General features: G+C 42.1%; 1 protein-coding gene across 7 annotated transcripts in view; it reads left to right on the plus strand.

The window, feature by feature from the left end:
• The window catches only part of FRY (FRY microtubule binding protein), a 349,740-nt gene that overhangs the window by 317,051 nt on the left and 13,365 nt on the right, over nucleotides 1-19,324 (plus strand). For 5 of the 7 annotated variants that reach the window (XM_044249549.1, XM_044249550.1, XM_044249552.1 and 2 more), the window contains 6 exons: nucleotides 1,266-1,432; nucleotides 2,797-2,986; nucleotides 7,464-7,613; nucleotides 8,586-8,684; nucleotides 11,455-11,538; nucleotides 18,683-18,700. In XM_044249549.1, the coding sequence (XP_044105484.1) occupies nucleotides 1,266-1,432; nucleotides 2,797-2,986; nucleotides 7,464-7,613; nucleotides 8,586-8,684; nucleotides 11,455-11,538; nucleotides 18,683-18,700 (708 nt within the window). The remainder of the gene's footprint in view (nucleotides 1-1,265; nucleotides 1,433-2,796; nucleotides 2,987-7,463; nucleotides 7,614-8,585; nucleotides 8,685-11,454; nucleotides 11,539-18,682; nucleotides 18,701-19,324) is intronic. The other 2 variants (XM_044249551.1, XM_044249553.1) reach the window with 1 other exon arrangement.

A 19,324-nucleotide genomic window follows, 5' to 3' on the forward strand; every position in this document is an offset into this window, starting at 1 on the left:
CCCTCTTCATTTATCTATTAATCCTAGATTCAGAATACCAACTGGGTGGCCAGCCAGCAACCCATGATAATGCTCAAATTCATATATATTTCCATTTTGCCTGGCTTCGGTTTTGTTTTAAGAAAATGACTCACTGAAACATGTGCGTGTGATGTCTTCCTCTCCTCTTCTGGTCTGTAACCCAGTTGCCGTCCTTCCTCTCCTAAAGAACAGTCAGTTCTCCAGCTGAGTCCCCCTGGCCCGCATTCAAACCCAGCCTCTTTTTCCATCACACTTGCTGCATCTCCCTCCTGCCCCTCACTGATCCCAACTCTGCCTGACCCAGAGCCCTTGCATTTCGCTGCTCATTGTATAGCAGTGTGAGAGCAGCCTCTGCTATCCGTTACCTTTGGGGGGATTCCAAGAGCAAAGCATGTATGTAAATGGGCCTTAGAGGATGGCCAGTATGGAAAGGCCTAGCAACATGGTGGGCTCGGTGAGCAGCCATGGACCACTCATGGGTCCTGCAGGTAGATCTTGAGCATTCACTATAGCAGTCACTGGTGATTCTAAATTCCAGCTTCCATAGGTAAAGGAATTCTGTTTCAGAGCATTCCCTCTGGATAAGCTCACTTTGGAAGGTAAGGTTTGTACAGTGGAAAGAGCTCTGAATCCAAGGGCCCCGATTTATCTACTTGATGTCAGGCAAGTCCCTTTCCCACACATGAGTTTCCTATAAAATGTGAGGGCTGGGGCACCTGGGTGGCTCAGTTGGTTAAGCGGCTGCCTTCAGCTCAGGTCATGATTCCAGGGTCCTGGGACAGAGCCCACATGGGGCTCCCTGCTTGGCAGAGAGCCTACTTCTCTCTCTCTCTCTCTCTCTCTGCCTGCCTCTCTGCTTACTTGTGCTCTCTATCTCTCTGCCAAATAAATAAATAAAATCTTTAAAAATTTTTTAAAAATAGATAAAATGTAAGGGCTAGATCAAGGGGTCTCTGTGGTTTTTTCCAAGTTTAGCATTTATACTCCCATGATCATGGTAGGGCAATCTACTGAGAGCCTCTTTGGAAACTATTATAGGCAAGACTGAAAAGAAGGTAAAGAATGAACAGTACTTCGGAGAATTTCCCAGTCCAGTTATACAAAGTGACTGTTTTGTAGTCGGAAAATCAGTGCCTCTGATTTCTATCACTCTCGGGATTTGTCTCTTATTCTTCCTTTGAATGGACTTCCCCAAAGATATTCTTACATGGTTGGGGGATTCTTTCCTATTTTTCTTCTTCCAGGCTGAAGCTGTCCAGGAGGAGGAGGACACGGCCGTGCAGGAGGACGATCTCTCCAGTTCTGTCAATGAACTCCCAGCAACCTTCGAATGCAGTGGCAGCTTCAGCCTGGACATGACTGAGGCAGAAGAAAAAGGCGACAGAGCCATGGACCAGTTCACTCTCGCGAGGTAAAGAAGCCCCTGGTGGAAATGAGTGGTGACAGCGTACCTGGCACCTGGCACGTTGTATCGCATTCACTTATGTCAAGTGGAAGGTCACACGGCACTGCCGGGACTTCCTAAAGAAGAGTCAAAATCGACTTCTGACTCTGAAGGCTTTTAGAGCTGGTCAGAGTCCTCCAGTGTCAGAGCAGGGCCTGGTGCGGAACTGAGAGGGGTACCCAGGTAGTGACTCCTAAAAGCCATAGAGTAATTCAAAAGCCAAAGAGGGCCTGGGGACATGGTCTAAGCTTTGCAAGCTTTGAAGATAAGCAAGACTGGCAAACCTTGGAAATTCTTTCCACTTTGAGTTAAAAGACAAGAACAAGAGGCTCTTTGTAAGTTAAATACTTACTCTTTTTTTAAGTGGGAGGCTTTCAGCCTAGTGGCTGATGTTTCTGAGACGAGTGAGACATAGAGAATAGGAACAGACAAAAATAGAGAGGAATAGATAAAAACACTAACGCAGGGGCGCCAGGGTGGCTCAGTCGGTTGAGCATCCCACTCTTGATCTCAGCTCGGGTCTTGATCTCAGGGTCGTGAGTTCAAGGCCCGCATTGGGCTCCATGCTGGGCATGGAGCCTACTTAAAAAAAAAAAAAAAAAAAAAGCCACTGCAGTGTCTAGAAAAAGATTCACAAGTGATAAGGTTAGAGAATTACTTCTGGAGAAGAAAGTCAAAATCCTAAAATCTCTCTTCTGAATGTGGAAAAGAACTACTGAGCTTTTGATAAGGCTAGACAAAGACCCTCTGTTGTGGTGAGAATTATCTGTGCTTGGAAGGAAGAGCTGAAGGTAATAGAACCTAGAGAAGACCTTGACCTTTCACCTGTGTTCATTCTCTTGCCTTCCTTCCTCCCTGTGGGTATCTCTCACCTTGCCTTTCTATTCTTCCACTACCGTTTTCTACTCCACCCGCCCCTCCTGGGCATCCATACATGTGCAGCCATTAATACTCATCCCCCCCAAAGGACAAGTGAAAAGATTCCAAATTTTGTTCTAATGGTTCGCAATGAAAACTGAAAAGGCGCGAAAGAGCCAAAAGTAACTGTTTATCCGTCTGGAGACCGGCGGCTGGGAAAGCGAGACTGTTCGCTCTTGGATGCTCCTGGGGCCGGACCCCACTCGCTATAAAGGAAGTCAGAAGGGGAGGAAACCCGGCAGTTCCGGAGGTGAAGGTTCTCTTTCCTAAGATTCAGAAGAGACTGTCGAAGATGGGGGAAGCAGAGCGGGGTCCCCGCAGCCACCTCCAAGGGAGGCCGGGCAGGACAGCAGACGGGGCTGGGGAAGCAGGAGGACGGCACTGGGTGACTGGGTTGTTCTCATCTTTCCCAGCTTTGGAGAAGGTGACAGGGGGGTCTCTCCCCCGCCCTCGCCCTTCTTCTCGGCCATCCTTGCTGCCTTCCAGCCGGCAGCCTGCGACGACGCAGAGGAAGCCTGGCGCAGCCACATCAACCAGCTCATGTGCGACTCGGACGGCTCCTGCGCCGTGTACACATTTCATGTGTTCTCCTCCTTGTTTAAGGTACGGGGCTCGCGGTCGGAGGACTGCTCGCAGGCGGCAGACTAGCTTCTGATGGCGGGAGGGGCGGTGGTCTCCTGCTGGGCTGGTACTGTTTCCTGCTCCAGGAACCCCGGGGTTGCGTCTGACTCCAGCCTTTCTTCTAACGATAATCTGCTCGGCCCTCACCAGCTAGGATTGCAGAGCCTTGTCCCCAGAGGACGTAGTATCCGTGCTGGACTGTTCGCTCTTGCCGTTCGGGCTTTTTTGTAGAGGTCATCCATCCCAGATGTCATCCGTGACACCAGAACCAGCCAGTGGTCTCTTCTGCCAAGCCTAGCCTCACCTCATCCCGTCCTTCCTCTTGGACGCTTCCTCTGTCTCTCCCTTTTCTACATTATTCGTGTTTAGCCTTTCATTATCTTTTATCTCTTTTCCCCTGCATGAATTCCTTAAACGTGTTGTAGATGCTTCTGAACACATGGGCGGTCATACTTTGCTTCTCCTGCGTGAACCACAGCCTGCTAGTCGGTCCATAGAGTCTGCGCGAATTGGAAATAGGCCCCTTCCTCCAGACCCATGCAGTACCGAGTGTGGCCAGCAGAGGGCAGGCTGGCTCCCAGTCCCCCTGCCAGGCGCCCGTGGCACCTTGCCCATGGCTCAATGTAGCAATCTCTTTGTGGACACCTTCAGATTTCACTTGTTATCCCCAAACACACTTATAACAATGACTGAACCAAAGAGATGGGGAGAACTCAATTTCTGAGGGGTGCTTGAAGGTTTATTTTGATGCCTGCCTGCCTGTCTGTTGGTGTGCAAATTCCTATTAGCTCCTCTATGTATCTTGCTCTGAACTTTTACTCCAAATTTCATCAAATGATGGCAGGGGTAGGAGGCAGCAAAAGAAGAGAAACCGCTTGTTATGAAGCAACCCCAAAGGTCTTTCGTCATCACTGGAGTTAACTGGCCCTGTGTGCCATATTTGAAGGCGAGCCTAAGAAAGTAGCAGGGATGGGACTTATACTCAGGATGAGAAAAGATGAAATTATAGGTGAAAATTGGCTGACATGGAAACATAGTTACCATAGAGTTTAAGAGAAAACTTGTTTTGAAAAACCAGTGTGTACAGTATTCCTTTTTTTTTTTTTAATATTCAGAAACTAGTGAAGATTATATACTAGCAATTCACTGTAGTTTACTCGCAGTGATGAGATTATGGGTGTCTTTTTTTTTTTTTTTTGCCCCCTTCTTTTTACTTTCTTTCAAGTTCCTGTTTTCCTAATAAAGGTGCCTTTCTTTCAGCATTTTTTCTAAACTTGCATTTGATAACTCACAAAACAGAATTGCCACTAATAATGCAGGGGAAACATGGAAAGGGACGATGTAGTTGCAGCCTCCAGTAGACATGAGTGATGGGGAAATGAATGGACAAACAAGGGCAGAACCCCCTTACCTGGTTTTATAGGTCGAGTTCTGTTGACTATATACAAGAGGTGGACCGTAACTTGGTTGGCATGAGGGATGGGCCCACTCATTGATTACCTTCAAGAAAAGCCATGGCAGAAGGGAAATGCAGGAAAACCAGGAATTCTATTAAAAGTGGGATTGTCTGCCTTAAAAAAGTTTCCAATTCAGGAAGGCACAATTAAGTTTCTATAAAAGGTAAAGTCTGTTTTTGAGCTTGGTGGCCCTTCTTATGACCCATTTTTTTGGAGAATTATATACCAATGGCACTAAAGCTATGGTTTCTCACCATAGCTTTTACTGAGTGTTATTGTGCTCTCTCTCAAGTTTTCAGTTTACTTTCTGGGAAATCTTTTAGAAAGTTGACGGGACAAACTAAAGTTGTGTCTGAGATTAACTGGAAGCTAGAGGGGCTTGAGAGAGAAAACAATTGTTTGTTGAGAGATAAGAACTCCATTTAAATAATGGTTAATCATTAATCATTTAAATTTGGCTGTTTTGGTATTTTTTTTTCTTACTACAGTCACTAGCACTATCTGTGCTCAGTTTTCTCATCCTGAGCAATATTTTTCCCTCTACCTAGAATGGCTGTGTCCTCTTGGCCCTCAGTACTCCCATAACATGCAAACCCCTGACTGGGGCTCACTTCAGTGAATGAAGCCTTCCCTTCTTTCTCCCTGTCACCTGGGATCCCAAGCACATTGTGGTTACATCTGTGATGCCTGTCACATTCTGTGAGAATTACCCATTGTCTCTTTGCCTCAGAGAGGGGAAGCAATGGTGTCTTAGACCTGGCACAGTTGCTAACATGCAGGAGATGCTCAGTGAACACAGAACAAACGAATGGGAATGTTTTTCAGCAGAAATAGTAAACGGACATCTGACTTGATGACAGCAGACCGGCAGGTTGTCCCATGAGCTGCGAGATGGGGCTGGGCCCTTGGGTAAGGGCATTTTGGGGTTTGGACTTTTTTTTTTTCCATTCATGTATTAGGTTAATCCCTATGGAGCTTACCTGCGATAATAATCATACAATTATGTACCTCCTCTTCCAGTTTTTAATATTACATTTAGCCTTCGGGCACCTGGGTGGCTCAGTAAATTAACCCTGACTTTAGCTCAGGTCAGGATCTCAGGGTCCCGGGATTGAGCTCCTCACCAAATCGGGCTCCCTGCTGGGTGAGAGTCGCTTCTCCCTCTCCTCTGGCCCAGGCCCAACTCATGCATGTGTGTGCTCTTTCTCTCTCAAAAAAAATAATAAATTCTTTTAAAAATATATTACATTTAGAAAGAATTTTTTCAGCTGTTATCAAATGCTATGTGATTGAGAGAAATATGAGTCACACAATAGGTATTAATAAAATATCCTGGAAATGAAATACATTTCAGACATGTGCTCTATTAAGCTGTTGCCATGTATTCCACCATGTCTGCTGTTTTCTCACATTTTCCTGTGAATCTGAAGGCCACATTTCCCTGTATTTAGCTGGATTTTGGAGGGGTAGAGAGAAGGTAATTGCCAAAAGAATTTGGTTTTAAAAATGAGGAATTGATTTCTAATGGTCCAGCGTGGCCATCTTTCCAAGTACCTTAGTCATCATATGTCCTTCCCGCTGCTCCTGGGTTAGGAAGCCATCATTGTATCACTCAGTGCCTCCAAATTATATGATGTGTTTATATGGAAGTCAGGTGAGGACTAAACTGAGTGTATATCCCCTCAGTATCTCCTGTCTTTATAAGAGGCTCTGAGGTCCCCGTCAGATGGCTTCCCAGACCTCATCTTATCCTTAGGTCAAATGGAAAGAACCCCAAACTCTTTGGGGACCTGAATCTTACTCCCGGTTCTGCCACTCAACTAGGTGTATGATGCTAGACATGGTATTTCTTGTTCTTTCTGCTCTAACATTTGGTCAAGTTTTTTTTTTCTCCATTTTTTTCTAACTGCACACAAAACTAACTTAACAGCATAAAGACATATATGCTCTGCATTATGCCAAAATTCTCGTATATATGAAATTAAAAACTCATTAATGTGTAACATGGTTGGCATTGTTCCAATATGAAGCTTAGAGAATCAGCTGCTGCTGTTTGGGGATGGTCACTTTCCTCACAATAGGGCAAAGAGGATTTCTCCTGGATTCAATTCCACAACTCAAAAGGTATGACATCTCTTTGAGGAAAGCCAATGCCTAGGACTGGATTTTTTTTTTTTTTTTTTGGTTGAATATTGTGTTCTTTTAGTTAAAGGTACTGTGTGTTGGAAGCTTAGGGGCTAGAACATGTTCCCATTTTGGCACTGACACCAGCACCATGACTCAGGTTCTTCCTAATTCTGGTTTTGTCCTCAGGCAGGACAGGAGAAAATAAATCTTAGGGAAGCTTTGTCAATTTGTGGAAGGAATATGAGCTCTAGAGTCAGGCTCACTCTTCCTCTGTGACTTACTAATAGCATGAACTTCGGCAAGTCAGGTCTTAACCTTGACTTGTCCCCAGCTGTGAGGATTAATGAGTCAACGTAAGCAACACCGTGGGACAGAATTAGAGACCCCAGAACAGACACACCCTCAGAGGGAGATATTATTCCAGACCCACAAAGCATTTGCTTCCACTTTTCAGAGGTTCAAATGGCACTATTTTGGTGCTCTTTCTCAGGAAGCTGCAATCTTGGGGAACAGAGAAGTGTTACATCTCACGACCTTTTCAAACTTGCACACATTGAGGTAATCTGAGTAATTTCTCACTAATCTGACAAACAAGTGAGGAGGACTCAAGTTGCTGACCAGCACTAACAACCATCAAAAAGAAAAGTACTATTTATTTGAAAGATTATAGAGGCATCCACACTCTGGGAAATGACACTTTAAGAAGAAGTTTTGTCCATACTGGGTGATTATTTACTTGAGACCAACATTCGCCCTAATCCCTATCTCCCCCACCTCTACCTCACTTAATATTTTTATAAAGATTAAAAAATGGGTTTTTCTAGTACATAAGTTAAAACTTACCCTTTACAAATGGTAATTATTTTGCCTTTCAGAATATTCAGAAAAGGTTCTGCTTCCTAACCTGTGATGCGGCCAGTTACCTTGGAGACAATCTCCGGGGAATCGGGTCCAAGTTTGTCAGCTCTTCTCAGATGCTCACCTCCTGCTCCGAATGCCCGACACTCTTCGTGGACGCTGAGACTGTGAGTACCCCAAACTCTGATGGCTAATGGCCGGCCCAGATTACTAAGGGGTGGAACTTCCAGGAAGCATGCTTGTGTTGTGGTTTGTCTGAAAGATACTGTCAGTGTTTGCAAGCAGCGCCGTGTTGTGACATGACCCCCAAAGGCCAAAGTCTGCATAGTAACGATTGTACATTACCAGCCAAGTCCAAGTCATTTCAGAGAATCAGGAGAAAAATCTACCTCGGTGCTCCCTCCATGTCCTTGCACCTTTCTCCAATAACTCTGGCTTTGACAGCCATGAATAGGTGAGCAAAATCCAAGAGCTGCCCTAGCCTGGCCCCACAATGCCAAGTTACCCAACTGGATGGGGATCCAGAAACACTATGACCTCATTTGCTCCCTCCCAAGTCTCAGATAGAAACTGATCACCCCCTGGAGGGATTCATCCAGCCTGGACTGCAGGTGATGAGTTTGAGGGTTGGTTAAAGCATCCTCTGGCTGACTGCTAAATCATGACTTACTAAATAAAATTCTAAGCCTGCCTGATGGGTGAGCTCTTTGAGGGTTCACGCCCCCATGCGTATCATACAACCATCTTATAGGCTGAGTAATTACTGAATTTAGAACCAATGCATATGTGCTTTGATTTCAAAAGTCTCTGAAGAATTAGTCTTTCCAGGAACTTGGTGGTTAGCTACCTTGCAGCAGGGAATGCAGTAAGAGAACCCATTCTATCTTAAATGATTTAAAGTTCAGATTAACGATAAAATCACTTCAAAAGTCTATTTGGGTCTGTCTTCACACACAGTTCAGTCACCACCGCAGCTGATTGTGGAGCAAAGTTACAGATTGCACAGCTTACTAAAAATGGAGCCACTGGTCCCCACTTTACATTAATTCTAAATATACTTCTCTTTTCTATCTCTGGAGCCATGCCTCGTCTAGTTATCACTCTAGTTGTTTTAACACAGATGATTTTCCTGTCTTTAGCTCCTGTCTTGTGGACTTCTGGACAAGCTCAAGTTCAGTGTTTTAGAACTGCAAGAGTATTTGGATACCTACAACAACAGAAAAGAAGCCACTCTCTCGGTAAGTTTTTGTGATTCTGTGCATATACATTCAATTAAAATCAAATGAACCCCACCACTATGAGCCCTGGGGAGGTGTTGCAGTTAATCTAAGACAGGGTCTTTGGAAGAAGACAAACCTCATCTGTTCCTCTGTTAGGGGCTGCAGCTCCAGTCAACAGTATGGATGAAACAAAAATGATGTCTACAAATGAGAAGTTTTCAAATGAAACAAATGAGAAGTTTCATTTTTAGCCCCATAATTTCCCTACCCAGAAACTGGGAAACATGGGTATTTGCTTGATATGTCTCCTTGTCAATGTCATTAACTTTTCTCAGAGATTTAATAAAATTGTTAATTACTTCCTTCCAGCGTTTGCCTCACTTGAAACTAGACGGGGTGGATCTCAGCTCTCTCCTCTTAACTACTCTCAGTAGCTGCCTCTCCTGGCCTTGACTCCTGCTCTTTACTCTCTTTTTACTTTGTAGATCTAGACTGTAAATGTTAGAGACAAAAGTGATCCAGAAACCAGGCATGCAGACCCCCTGATTTCTGACAAGTAATTATGTGTAATATCTGTGGGATACTTCTATAATATGCCAAACACTATAGAAAAAGCCTGAATTTTGAAATCACATGGACATGGGTTCAAATCACAGCTCAGCTACTTAAGGGTTAGTGAAATGGATAGGTCACTTAATCTCCTCACCACAGATTCATCATCTGTAAGATGGCGATAATAATTAATTTGCAGAATTGTTGTAAGGATAAATAATAGAGTCATAGCATGTATCCTTTCCTGTGTCCTTTCTGTGTGTCCAACATGATAAGAGTTAGATCTTTTAAATTAAATCATGGAATGCTCACAACTACCCTGGAATTGCTATTATTGTCCTCATTAGCAAGGAGGTGGAAAGTTGGTATTGAAACCCAGGTCTACGGGATGCAAAAGTCCATACTTTCAAACACAATACAGTATTGCCTTTAAAAATAGAAATAACCAGGGCGCCTGGGTGGCTCGGTGGGTTAAGCCTCTGCCTTCGGCTCGGGTCATGATCTCAAGGTCCTGGGATAGAGCCCCACGTCAGGCTCTCTGCTCAGCGGGGAGCCTGCTTCCTCCTCTCTCTCTGCCTGCCTCTGCCTACTTGTGATCTCTGTCAGATAAATAAAAAAAAATCTTAAAAAAAAAAATAGAAATAACCTGGTGATGCAACATGGGGGCTTAAGGGGGTAGGAGAAGAATAAATTTAACAAGATGGGATTGGGAGGGAGACAAACCATAAGTGACTCTTAATCTCTCAAAACAAACTGAGGGTTGCTGGGGGGAGGGGTGTTGGGAGAAGGGGGGTGGGGTTATGGACATTGGGGAGAGTATGTGCTTTGGTGAGTGCTGTGAAGTGTGTAAACCTGGGGATTCACAGACCTGTACCCCTGGGGATAAAAATATATGTTTATAAAAAATAAAAAATTAAAAAAAAATAATAGAAATAACCTATGTAAACTGCCCAGCACAGTGCTTCATACACAGAAAACATTCATTATAAAGTTACTTGTTTTTTGTTTGTTGTTTTTGTTGTTACTGATCTCTTCATCATCTACCCAAGGGTGAGAGTCCTAACATCGTACTATAACAATTTCCATTGTCTTCTATTTTGTGGTTTTATTGGTCATGGCTTTCCACCTTCTTCATCATCAGTTCATAAAAATAATCCTTCCATTCTTCTTGGTGAAAAAACCACTCTTTTGATGTCAGATGTCAGATGTCACTTTTTTTTTAAGATTTTATTTATTTATTTATTTGACAGACAGAGATCACAAGTAGGCAAAGAGGCAGGCAGAGAGAGAGGCGGAAGCAGGCTCCCTGCTGAGCAGAGAGCCCAATGTAGGACTCAATCCCAGGACCCTGGGATCATGACCTGAGCCGAAGGCAGAGGCTTAACCCACTGAGCACCCAGGCGCCCCTCAATTTCAGTTCTTCACGGCTGTTTTGTGCCTGGGGGTTCCTTGTCACATCTGTATTAGTTAGTATCTGTATTAGTTACTATCCCAAATACTTAAGGACGGCAGAATCTCTGAGCAGCTGAGCTGTTATTTTAGTAGCCTTTCTTACATTGAAGTAGACCTGTCCCCACAGAAGCCACCCAATATCACAGAGAGGCAGGTGGGCCATGAGTCCAGTTGCATGGTCCAGAATCTGCCAGCCTATGAGGAATGGTTGGTATTATCTCCAAATTTCTATTACAAGAAAGGTTTCTAACTGTATATGATATTTTTAAGTTTATACATAAAATAGGAATGGTCTGGTGAAGCCATCCTCCAAGAATGTTATATCACAATGCTGAAATTACATATTTAAATGAACATCACAAGGGGACTGGGTGGCTCAGTCAGTTACGTGGCTGCCTTTGGCTTAGGTCATGATCTCAGGGTCCTGGGATCAAGCCCCACATCAGGCTCCCTGCTCAGCCGATGTCTGCTTCTCCCTTTCCGTCTGCCCTGCTCATGTTCTCTCTCTCTCTGTCTCTCTCTCTCCTCTTCAAATAAGTAAACAAAATCTTTTAAAAATACAAAAATTTAAAAATGAGCATCACTGAACCCACATGAATAGATATTTTAATCTCAAATAGTTCACCTTTAACCAGAAAAAAATAATTTCAAAAAAGGCATTACAGCAAAATTTTATATTACTATGATTAGAAGCTTCATTAATTTTCCCTGACAGGACTGACAATAAAAATGTTCTCAGAACATCACTGATTTTACCTATGTCTGCATCTCTTTCTGACAACAGTGGCTTGCAAATTGTAAGGCAACATTTGCAGGAGGATCAAGAGATGGAGTAATTACCTGTCAGCCAGGCGACTCGGAAGAAAAGGTAATGAAAACCTGTTAGAATTGATCTTTTCTGTGCTCTGACGGCGTGTGTTGATTTTGATCCACCCGAGAAGCATAGCGCATGAGAAAGGAAGGTGCACAATGGGTCACCCCGTTACATTCCCAAGAAGCCTATTGGCTGTTGTAAGATGGAATGATGTTCAAACCACGCATGACTGTGTATTGACGGGATTTGTGGGGAGGGGAGTCTTATTTTTGGAAAAGCAGAGGTATAAAAATGATCTCTTTGCTGGCCATCATCTAACTATACTAATCATTTCCTAATAAATCTGCTCTTCTTTTAGAATATAAAACCAAATTTCATTCATTCATCACCAAATCACTTAGTTTCGTCAGGGAAGGAAATCTTTGTTGACCTTTCAGCAATCACTCTATGATAGATATGTCTTTTCCCCTTTAGAATTGTTTTAATATACACCTCAGACGAGCTGACTTATAAATGTGTGCTGTATTGTCAGGGCAGTGGGGCAGAAGACTATGAATGGATTAAAATAATTTATTCTGCAATTATGTACTAAGTGCCTCCTATGTGGTCCATGTGGTGGATATGATAATGAACAACAGACAAGCATGCACTCTTGTGGAGCTTCCAATCCTGTCAGGGACGTAGACATTAATCAAAAATCATATAGGCGCAAATAGCAATAAGTGGTATTAAGGAAAGAACCTTAAACTATGCAAGAAGGTAACAGAGGACCCTGATCAAATGTGGGGGGAAGTTCTGAGAAGCCTTCTTCATGGAAGTACCATCTCAGTGGAGATCCTAAATAGGAGCCAGAGGTAGAGAGCCTGTGCAAAGGTCCTGAGGCAGAAGGGGGATGTGACCATTTGCAGGAAATGAAGAGAGCCTGCGTGGCTGCAAGTGTAGAAAGCAACTTGGAGAAAAGTTTGAGAAGAGTCTAGGGAAGCTGGCAGAAGCCCAACCATGTGGGGCTTTGGTGTTTATCTTCACAGAAACGGCAGGCAATTGAAATGTTTTAATGCATGGGTAGGATTAGAGTCAGGCTCCTGCATTCTACTCTGGAAACGAACTGAAGTGCACCACAGTGGATTAGGGAAGGCAAGTGAGGAAGCTGCTGCCCAGTCAAGCAGAGGTGCTACCTTGGAATTACGTCACCACTACTGAACAAAAGCATTTTGGATTGTGCACCGTTCAGAGGATGAGAAACCATCTTCCTGTATTAGACACAGTGCTTTACTAACGTGTAAAAACAAACAAACAAAAAAAAATGAGGGGTAAAACTTTTCAACAGAATACCAGTGGTTGGATTCAGTTTGGTCATTGTTTTGAGTGAGTTTGCAGTCCTCAGGGTAACGATCCTTGCTGTGGGTGAGTCCCCAGGTGAGGCCCTGGCTAAGTGTTAGTGAAGGAGTACAAGACTGAACAAGCAAACTACAAGACTAAGAAATATCTTAAATAGGGTTCTAACGCGTGGGTTGCATTTATACATCACGGCCCTTCTTGAGGACACATCTGTATCTGACATTGTGTCTTACAGAAAACTTTCATAGCCCTGAAGTCATTAATCTTCCTAGGTGTGGGAGGCTGGGCAGGTTTCTCGATAAGGAAACCAAGGTTGACTGGTCCAAGGCTTCATGGTTGATAACAAAGGGCAAAAATCATCTCCTGGCCACTGTGTCTGGAAACAGGCAAATGTACATAACAAATGACATATCTATAATTCATTTTTAAAATATGGGTTTTATGACGTCACATGAGATGTCTCCAGTAAGCATAGCTGAATGTGCAGTTCAAAATACAACAGACTCTAGCCTTTCCATCAGTCCCTGCATATGCGTCTGTGATGTCCAGCCTCAAATGCCTTGTGACTCTGATTGTCACTGAATAACCTGTGCCATGAGCATACCCCAGAAGTAATATATTAAATACATTATACATCATATATACACATGCACGTGTGCACACACACACACGGGCTATGGTACAATTTTTTGCCACCCAGTAGCATTCACGCCTTTTGATTCCAGGCCCAATCCTCCCTCCACTATACTCTATTAAAATAAATCCAGTCCAGAGACACATTACCAAGTTATGACTTAAAATTAGCAAAAACCAAGGTCAGTTCGTGATATAGTTTGTCTAGTGGACTATAAAAATAGTTGTCTAAACGTTTACCCTCAATCTAATTCTGTTATATTCTCTAATAATCAAATCTTAATCAGGAAAATGCAGTAATACAGTGCAGATTTTTGAGAATGAGGGTTAAAACAAAATCTACTATTTATTTGTTCATTTGTTTACAGCTTCCTGGTTAAATCTAAAAACTCAGGACTTCCAGTTAAATTATCCTCTTACCAAAACATTCTAATTTTCAACTATGTGTCTCTGTTGTGCTTATAGTTTATTTCTATGGTTTTCTTTTGTTCAGTTGCTCCCTCACCCATTTCTTCTCCACGTCCCTCGAAGGAAGATTTCTGTTGTTTTTGCTTAATCTTCTTGCTGATGGTTTTTTTCCTTCATTTCCTCCTCATCACCCCCTTTCTGTGCATCTCTGTTGTAGTCATGGTTCTTCTCGTTCCTTTTCTTGTCTTTAGACTTCATTTCTTCATTCAAGTATTTATACATGGCAACTCTGTTAGCATTATAATAAAGGCTTGAGAATATAAACATGGAAAGAAGAAACTAATCGTTTTCAAACACTGTACATATAAAATCGCATTTGACCTTTTACAGCAGTCCTCTGGACAACAGTCCAAAATCCGTTTTTCCAATTTTGCAGATAGGAAAGTTGAGGCTGAGGCTACCTTTGCAGGCCAGATTCTTCCCACCCCCACAGTTTGTATTTAGTCTGACTCAGTTTAAAGGTAAAAACATATGTGGTGCAAAAACAATGAATACTGTTACGCTGAAAAGAAATAAATTATTGTTTAAAAATAAATAAATAAAAAAGGTAAAAACATACACATAGATAAAAGCTAGAGGAAAATTTCCAGCATTCCAGCATCCGGGTGCCAATCATCATGGTGCTTGGACTACTGTTTTTCTTATAATAGAAAAACGTGTTGCTGTACTTAAGGCCCCCAAGTGGGGAAGTGGAAAACCAGACAGGGCTGTGTTTCAAGAAAAATGGGCCACCCTTTAGCACCCGCTTGAGAGAGTGTTACTCTTGCCCTTGTGAGAAACATCTCTACGTATGTAAGACGCAAGCGTCTGTCTGCTGACCTTGCTCGCTCAGGTGTCTATTAGAGGAGAATTCTCAGTGCATGGACAAAACAAACGGTCTCTTTGGAAAAAAAAAAAAAAAGTGTCTCTAATACTTGGGAAGTATTTTTGAGGGAAGGCTTATTTTAAAAGACAGGCATGATTAGTCAACGATTTAGGCTTGCGGGTGATTATTGGCCATTCTCCTAGAATAAAGCACAGCATACGCTGAACAGAACGTAAGACAAGGAGTGTGATCTGCTTGGGTCTGATAAGAGCAGTTTCTCTGATTTGCAGACCCTGCTTTACCTATGTGTTCTCAGCCCAAGCAAGAGGAGGGACAAATCTCTTCGTGACCTAAATCAGCACTTCTAATTAAGAATTTGGGTTTCCCATAAGTGACTCTTAATCTCACAAAACAAACTGAGGGTTGATGGGGGGGGGGGGGGGGGGGGGGGGTGGGTTTATGGACATTGGGGAGGGTATGTGCTACGGTGAGTGCTGTGAAGTGTGTAAACCTGGCATTTAACAGACCTGTACCCCTGGGGATAAAAATATGTTTATAAAAATTTTTTTTAAAAAATGGAAAAAAAAAAGAATTTGGGTTTCCACTGACCTCTCCATTTCCTTCTCTGACCTTCTCCAATTCATCTAAGGGTGGCTACCACTAGATAGTTGATGTTAGTAGAAATGTGGGTCGGGGAGAAGAACGCCCACTCCAGGTGCTCCAGATGGCAGCACGAGGCTTAGGCCTTCAACTAGTGAATACCACTCACCTCCCGGGTCCTGTGGGGCTGGCCTGGCAAAGCTGGGGCTATTTCCATTTCACTCATTATAAGTGATGTTAGTTGGCACAGTCCCAATTCAACAGGTATTTCTGAGCACTACTGGAAAATTTTCATTCTTCGGACTCAAGTGCAATCATTTACATTTGGCCCAGCTACATTTCATCTTATATACAAATCGTCATTCCAATTACTAGGGTCTTTTTGGACACCAGCCCTCTCAGTTATGTACTTACTATCCCTACATAATCTATGCACGAGAAAACGGCAACCTCTGTTCTTAACACAAACCAAACAAGACAGGTTGCAGTTTCTGCAGTTAAATCGTAACCCATGAAACATCACCCTTCAGAGAGAGTCAATTACTCTTCTGTAAGGAATCCTTTTCCCTGCATTGACTGAAAACAAGTGTCTCCTGATGTTAAAGTTTTCTTAAAAATAGTAAATACCTCAGGCTGTGTAATCTGTATCACAGGCTTAAAGGTATTTGTCTTTCAAAGCTTTGAAAGATATCCATGGCTGAGGTCCAAAAAACTACTCAGCACACATAATACAGTAGTCACGGTAAGCCAGCCCCAAGTGATATTAGCAACGGGCGGGCCCATGTTGATTATACCCTCTTAGGAAATTAAATCCATCTATGTATTCTTGAGGAAGGAAACCTTAGGCTAGGTTGTCTAAATTTTATCCCATTTAATTTAAACCAGTGGCTTTCAGAGATTAACTATGATGAAAATAATAGCTATTATAGTACACTGTGGCTCATCTTCTGTCAGGGTGAACATTTCTCAGATTTTTACCTGGCTGGTAATGGTTGTAAGCATAGAACTCACTTCAGAGCAGAATACAGAGAGACCCGGACGGCTATGCTACTATAACGAACAAAAATTAGATTATTCTGGGCTTTTAAGCTACCCTGCCTATGATCATTTTTTAATGTCTTGGTTTCTTGATTTTTTTTCTTAGTTTTGAGAAAATATACATCTAAATCCAATGTATAAATCAAGTTGTATTAGGAGTGCAGGAACAAGGCTTGAAGAAAATCCTTCTGGCCCAATAAAATGGTGCCATTCCCATAAAATTTTCAGAAGAATCTTAAGTCATGAAAGCATAAATACATTCACAAAGATTTATGAAGGGATTATTCTCAAAACCTGGATACAGGAAAACATTAGCACGGGAAGGATAAAAGGTTTTAATATTTTCCATAAAATCGCCCCCTAGAAAGGCATTTTTCACTATCTGTTTGGGAACTCTAAATGCAAACGAGGCCCCAGCCTGTGGCCTAGGAAAGGATTGTGAGATAATAAATAGCAAGGCACTTGCACCAACCTACCTAAAAAGGAGCGTTTAAGAAGGATATTGAGAACTGGTCTGTGTCAAGTTGGCCATCCCCCAAGAAATACAGTTTTGTGCCTTGAGAGCTGAGTGGGAAGAATTCATGGACAATGAAATTCCTCAGCACCAAGCTGGAGTCAAAAAGTCTTTGCCTTTATTGAACAGAGGACATTCAGCTTAACTGGTTCGATGACCTTCTTGGATTACAGTCTTGTTTCGGAAAACAGGAGAAAGACAGCAGTTTTTTCAGTACTTAAGGTTTGATTATAAAATGTCTAGGCATAAAGTTTTCTTAAAAATAGCAATTACCGGGACGCCTGGGTGGCTCAGTTGGTTGGACGACTGCCTTCGGCTCAGGGCGTGATCCTGGAGTCCCGGGATCAAGTCCCACATCAGGCTCCCAGCTCCATGGGGAGTCTGCTTCGCTCTCTGACCTTCTCCTCGCTCATGCTCTCTCTCACTGTCTCTCTCTCTCAAATAAATAAATAAAATCTTTAAAAAAAAAAATAGCAATTACCTAGACATTTTATAATAAAAAAAAATAGCAATTACCTCAGGCTGTGTAATCTGCATCACAGGCTTCAGTGTATTTATCTTTCAAGGCTTTGAAAGATATTCATGGCCAAGGTCCAAAAAACTACTCAATAAACATAATACAGTAGTCATCAGAGCGCCCAGTTCATTGGATATTAGTAACAGGTGAGGCAAGAAGAGACCCTCGGAGGGCAGGGGAAGGGGCTGGGAAATGATAGTGGTGGGGCTTTATGTTTAAGATACTGATAAATAATTTGATAATTTTGTGTGTGTAATGTACCTTATATTAAGCATAGTACATTAAACTAATAACCCAGAGATTTCTTTTAGAAAGAGCTTTAAAATAAGTGGTTTTTCTGTCAAGAATTAGAAACTAAGTTAGATAGGTCTTTAAATATTTTGAAAACCCAGAACCCGATATACTGATCCATACTTAGGAATGGCCAAATTTTTTTTTTTGATACTCTGTCAGACTCTGATCACCTTTCCAACATACTCATACTTTCCTTAAAACCAAGTCTATGGTTATGATATGACAATGCCAAAAAACGGAAGCCATAATTGAACACGGCTCAATTACAAATTTATATTATTCTAAACTACCCACCAGTTCTAGATTGCTTTTAGAAATTGAGAACAAATTATTACAAGTGAAATGCAGGAAAATTACTTGTCATATCTCACACTTGTTTGGGAGTATATAGACTAGGTTTATTCCTTGGAGATGATTATATCTCACAGTCCTATAAAATATTCTTAACGAGGAAGGCAATCTGACTCTAAATAAAATGCCACTTAGATTGTTAAATATATTCTGTGTTTCTTAGATACTCATAGTTTAGCAGATAGGAAGTCAAACGGATTAAAGACTCTGCCTTAACAGGTAGCAAAAGTGTAATTTCTTTAGGGCTACCGTTCTTTCAGATTACTCAGTTGGTGTCCTCACAGTTTTACTCTGTTCACATACTATTCACAGTTACACACTAAAACCTTCAAGTAATAAAAGTTTTGACCTTGGTGTCCAAGATTGACAAAACCTCTAAACCAACTAATCGGAGAACCTAAACAATTACCAATTATATTTTTCAGTGACATGTTTCCCATTCAAGCTTCTTTTTAACTGGACCGCTGTGCATGTTGAATGGGTACAAGACGTGCAACCATTTATCAAGTTTGGGCAAGCAATGCTAATACTGCTGACGGTTCTGCTCTTGGAAGAGGGCCATGCTTTCCGTTGCATGCATTACACTGACCCTGTACTTTCTTTCCTTTCCTTTGTTTCCTGTGCCATGCTTGCTGTGTAGCAAATGGAATCTCTTGCAGTAAGTTAACTTTCTTTCATACTCTTTGTCCATTTTAGGCATGGACCCATAACAAATCTTATTTTTACTATTACAATTATAGCTCTTAGCATGTTTTCCCCTTTGCGTTTCATTCTATTTTATTTGGTAGACTGAGACATGCAGTGAATTAGTAGCATTCTGGGCTGCTTTCGTCCCAAAGCAGAAACTCAAGTTGCTGTGAACTCTCAGACTACCAGTGGGATATTTTGAGTAATAACCTGCATTGTCCAGCATGTAACAAAGGGCAGAGTTTTCATAGCTAGGTTTCACCCTAAGTTTATGAAGGTAATTTTGTTTTTAAACAATACTTTTTTTAATTTATCTGCAAGTCTCTAGCAGTTATCTTATATATCAGATTTTAAAAGATTTCCATAAAGAAAGGCTTAAATGATCAAAAACCAAAAGGCTTTACTAAAACAACCGAAGATCTAGTATGGGCTAACTAATGAGTGTAGCTATTTCTTTAAACTTATGTTTGGTATCAGCATTGAGAGATCAAATCAATCTAAATCTAAACCTAGAGTTGTTATTTTCCACCCAGGAGCCAGGGAAAGGACAAGAGAAAGAAAATTTCATTGAGCATAGCCTTAGCGCATGGACTTT

This window comes from Neovison vison, chromosome 5, assembly GCF_020171115.1.
Source record: "Neovison vison isolate M4711 chromosome 5, ASM_NN_V1, whole genome shotgun sequence".
NCBI lineage: Eukaryota > Metazoa > Chordata > Mammalia > Carnivora > Mustelidae > Neogale > Neogale vison.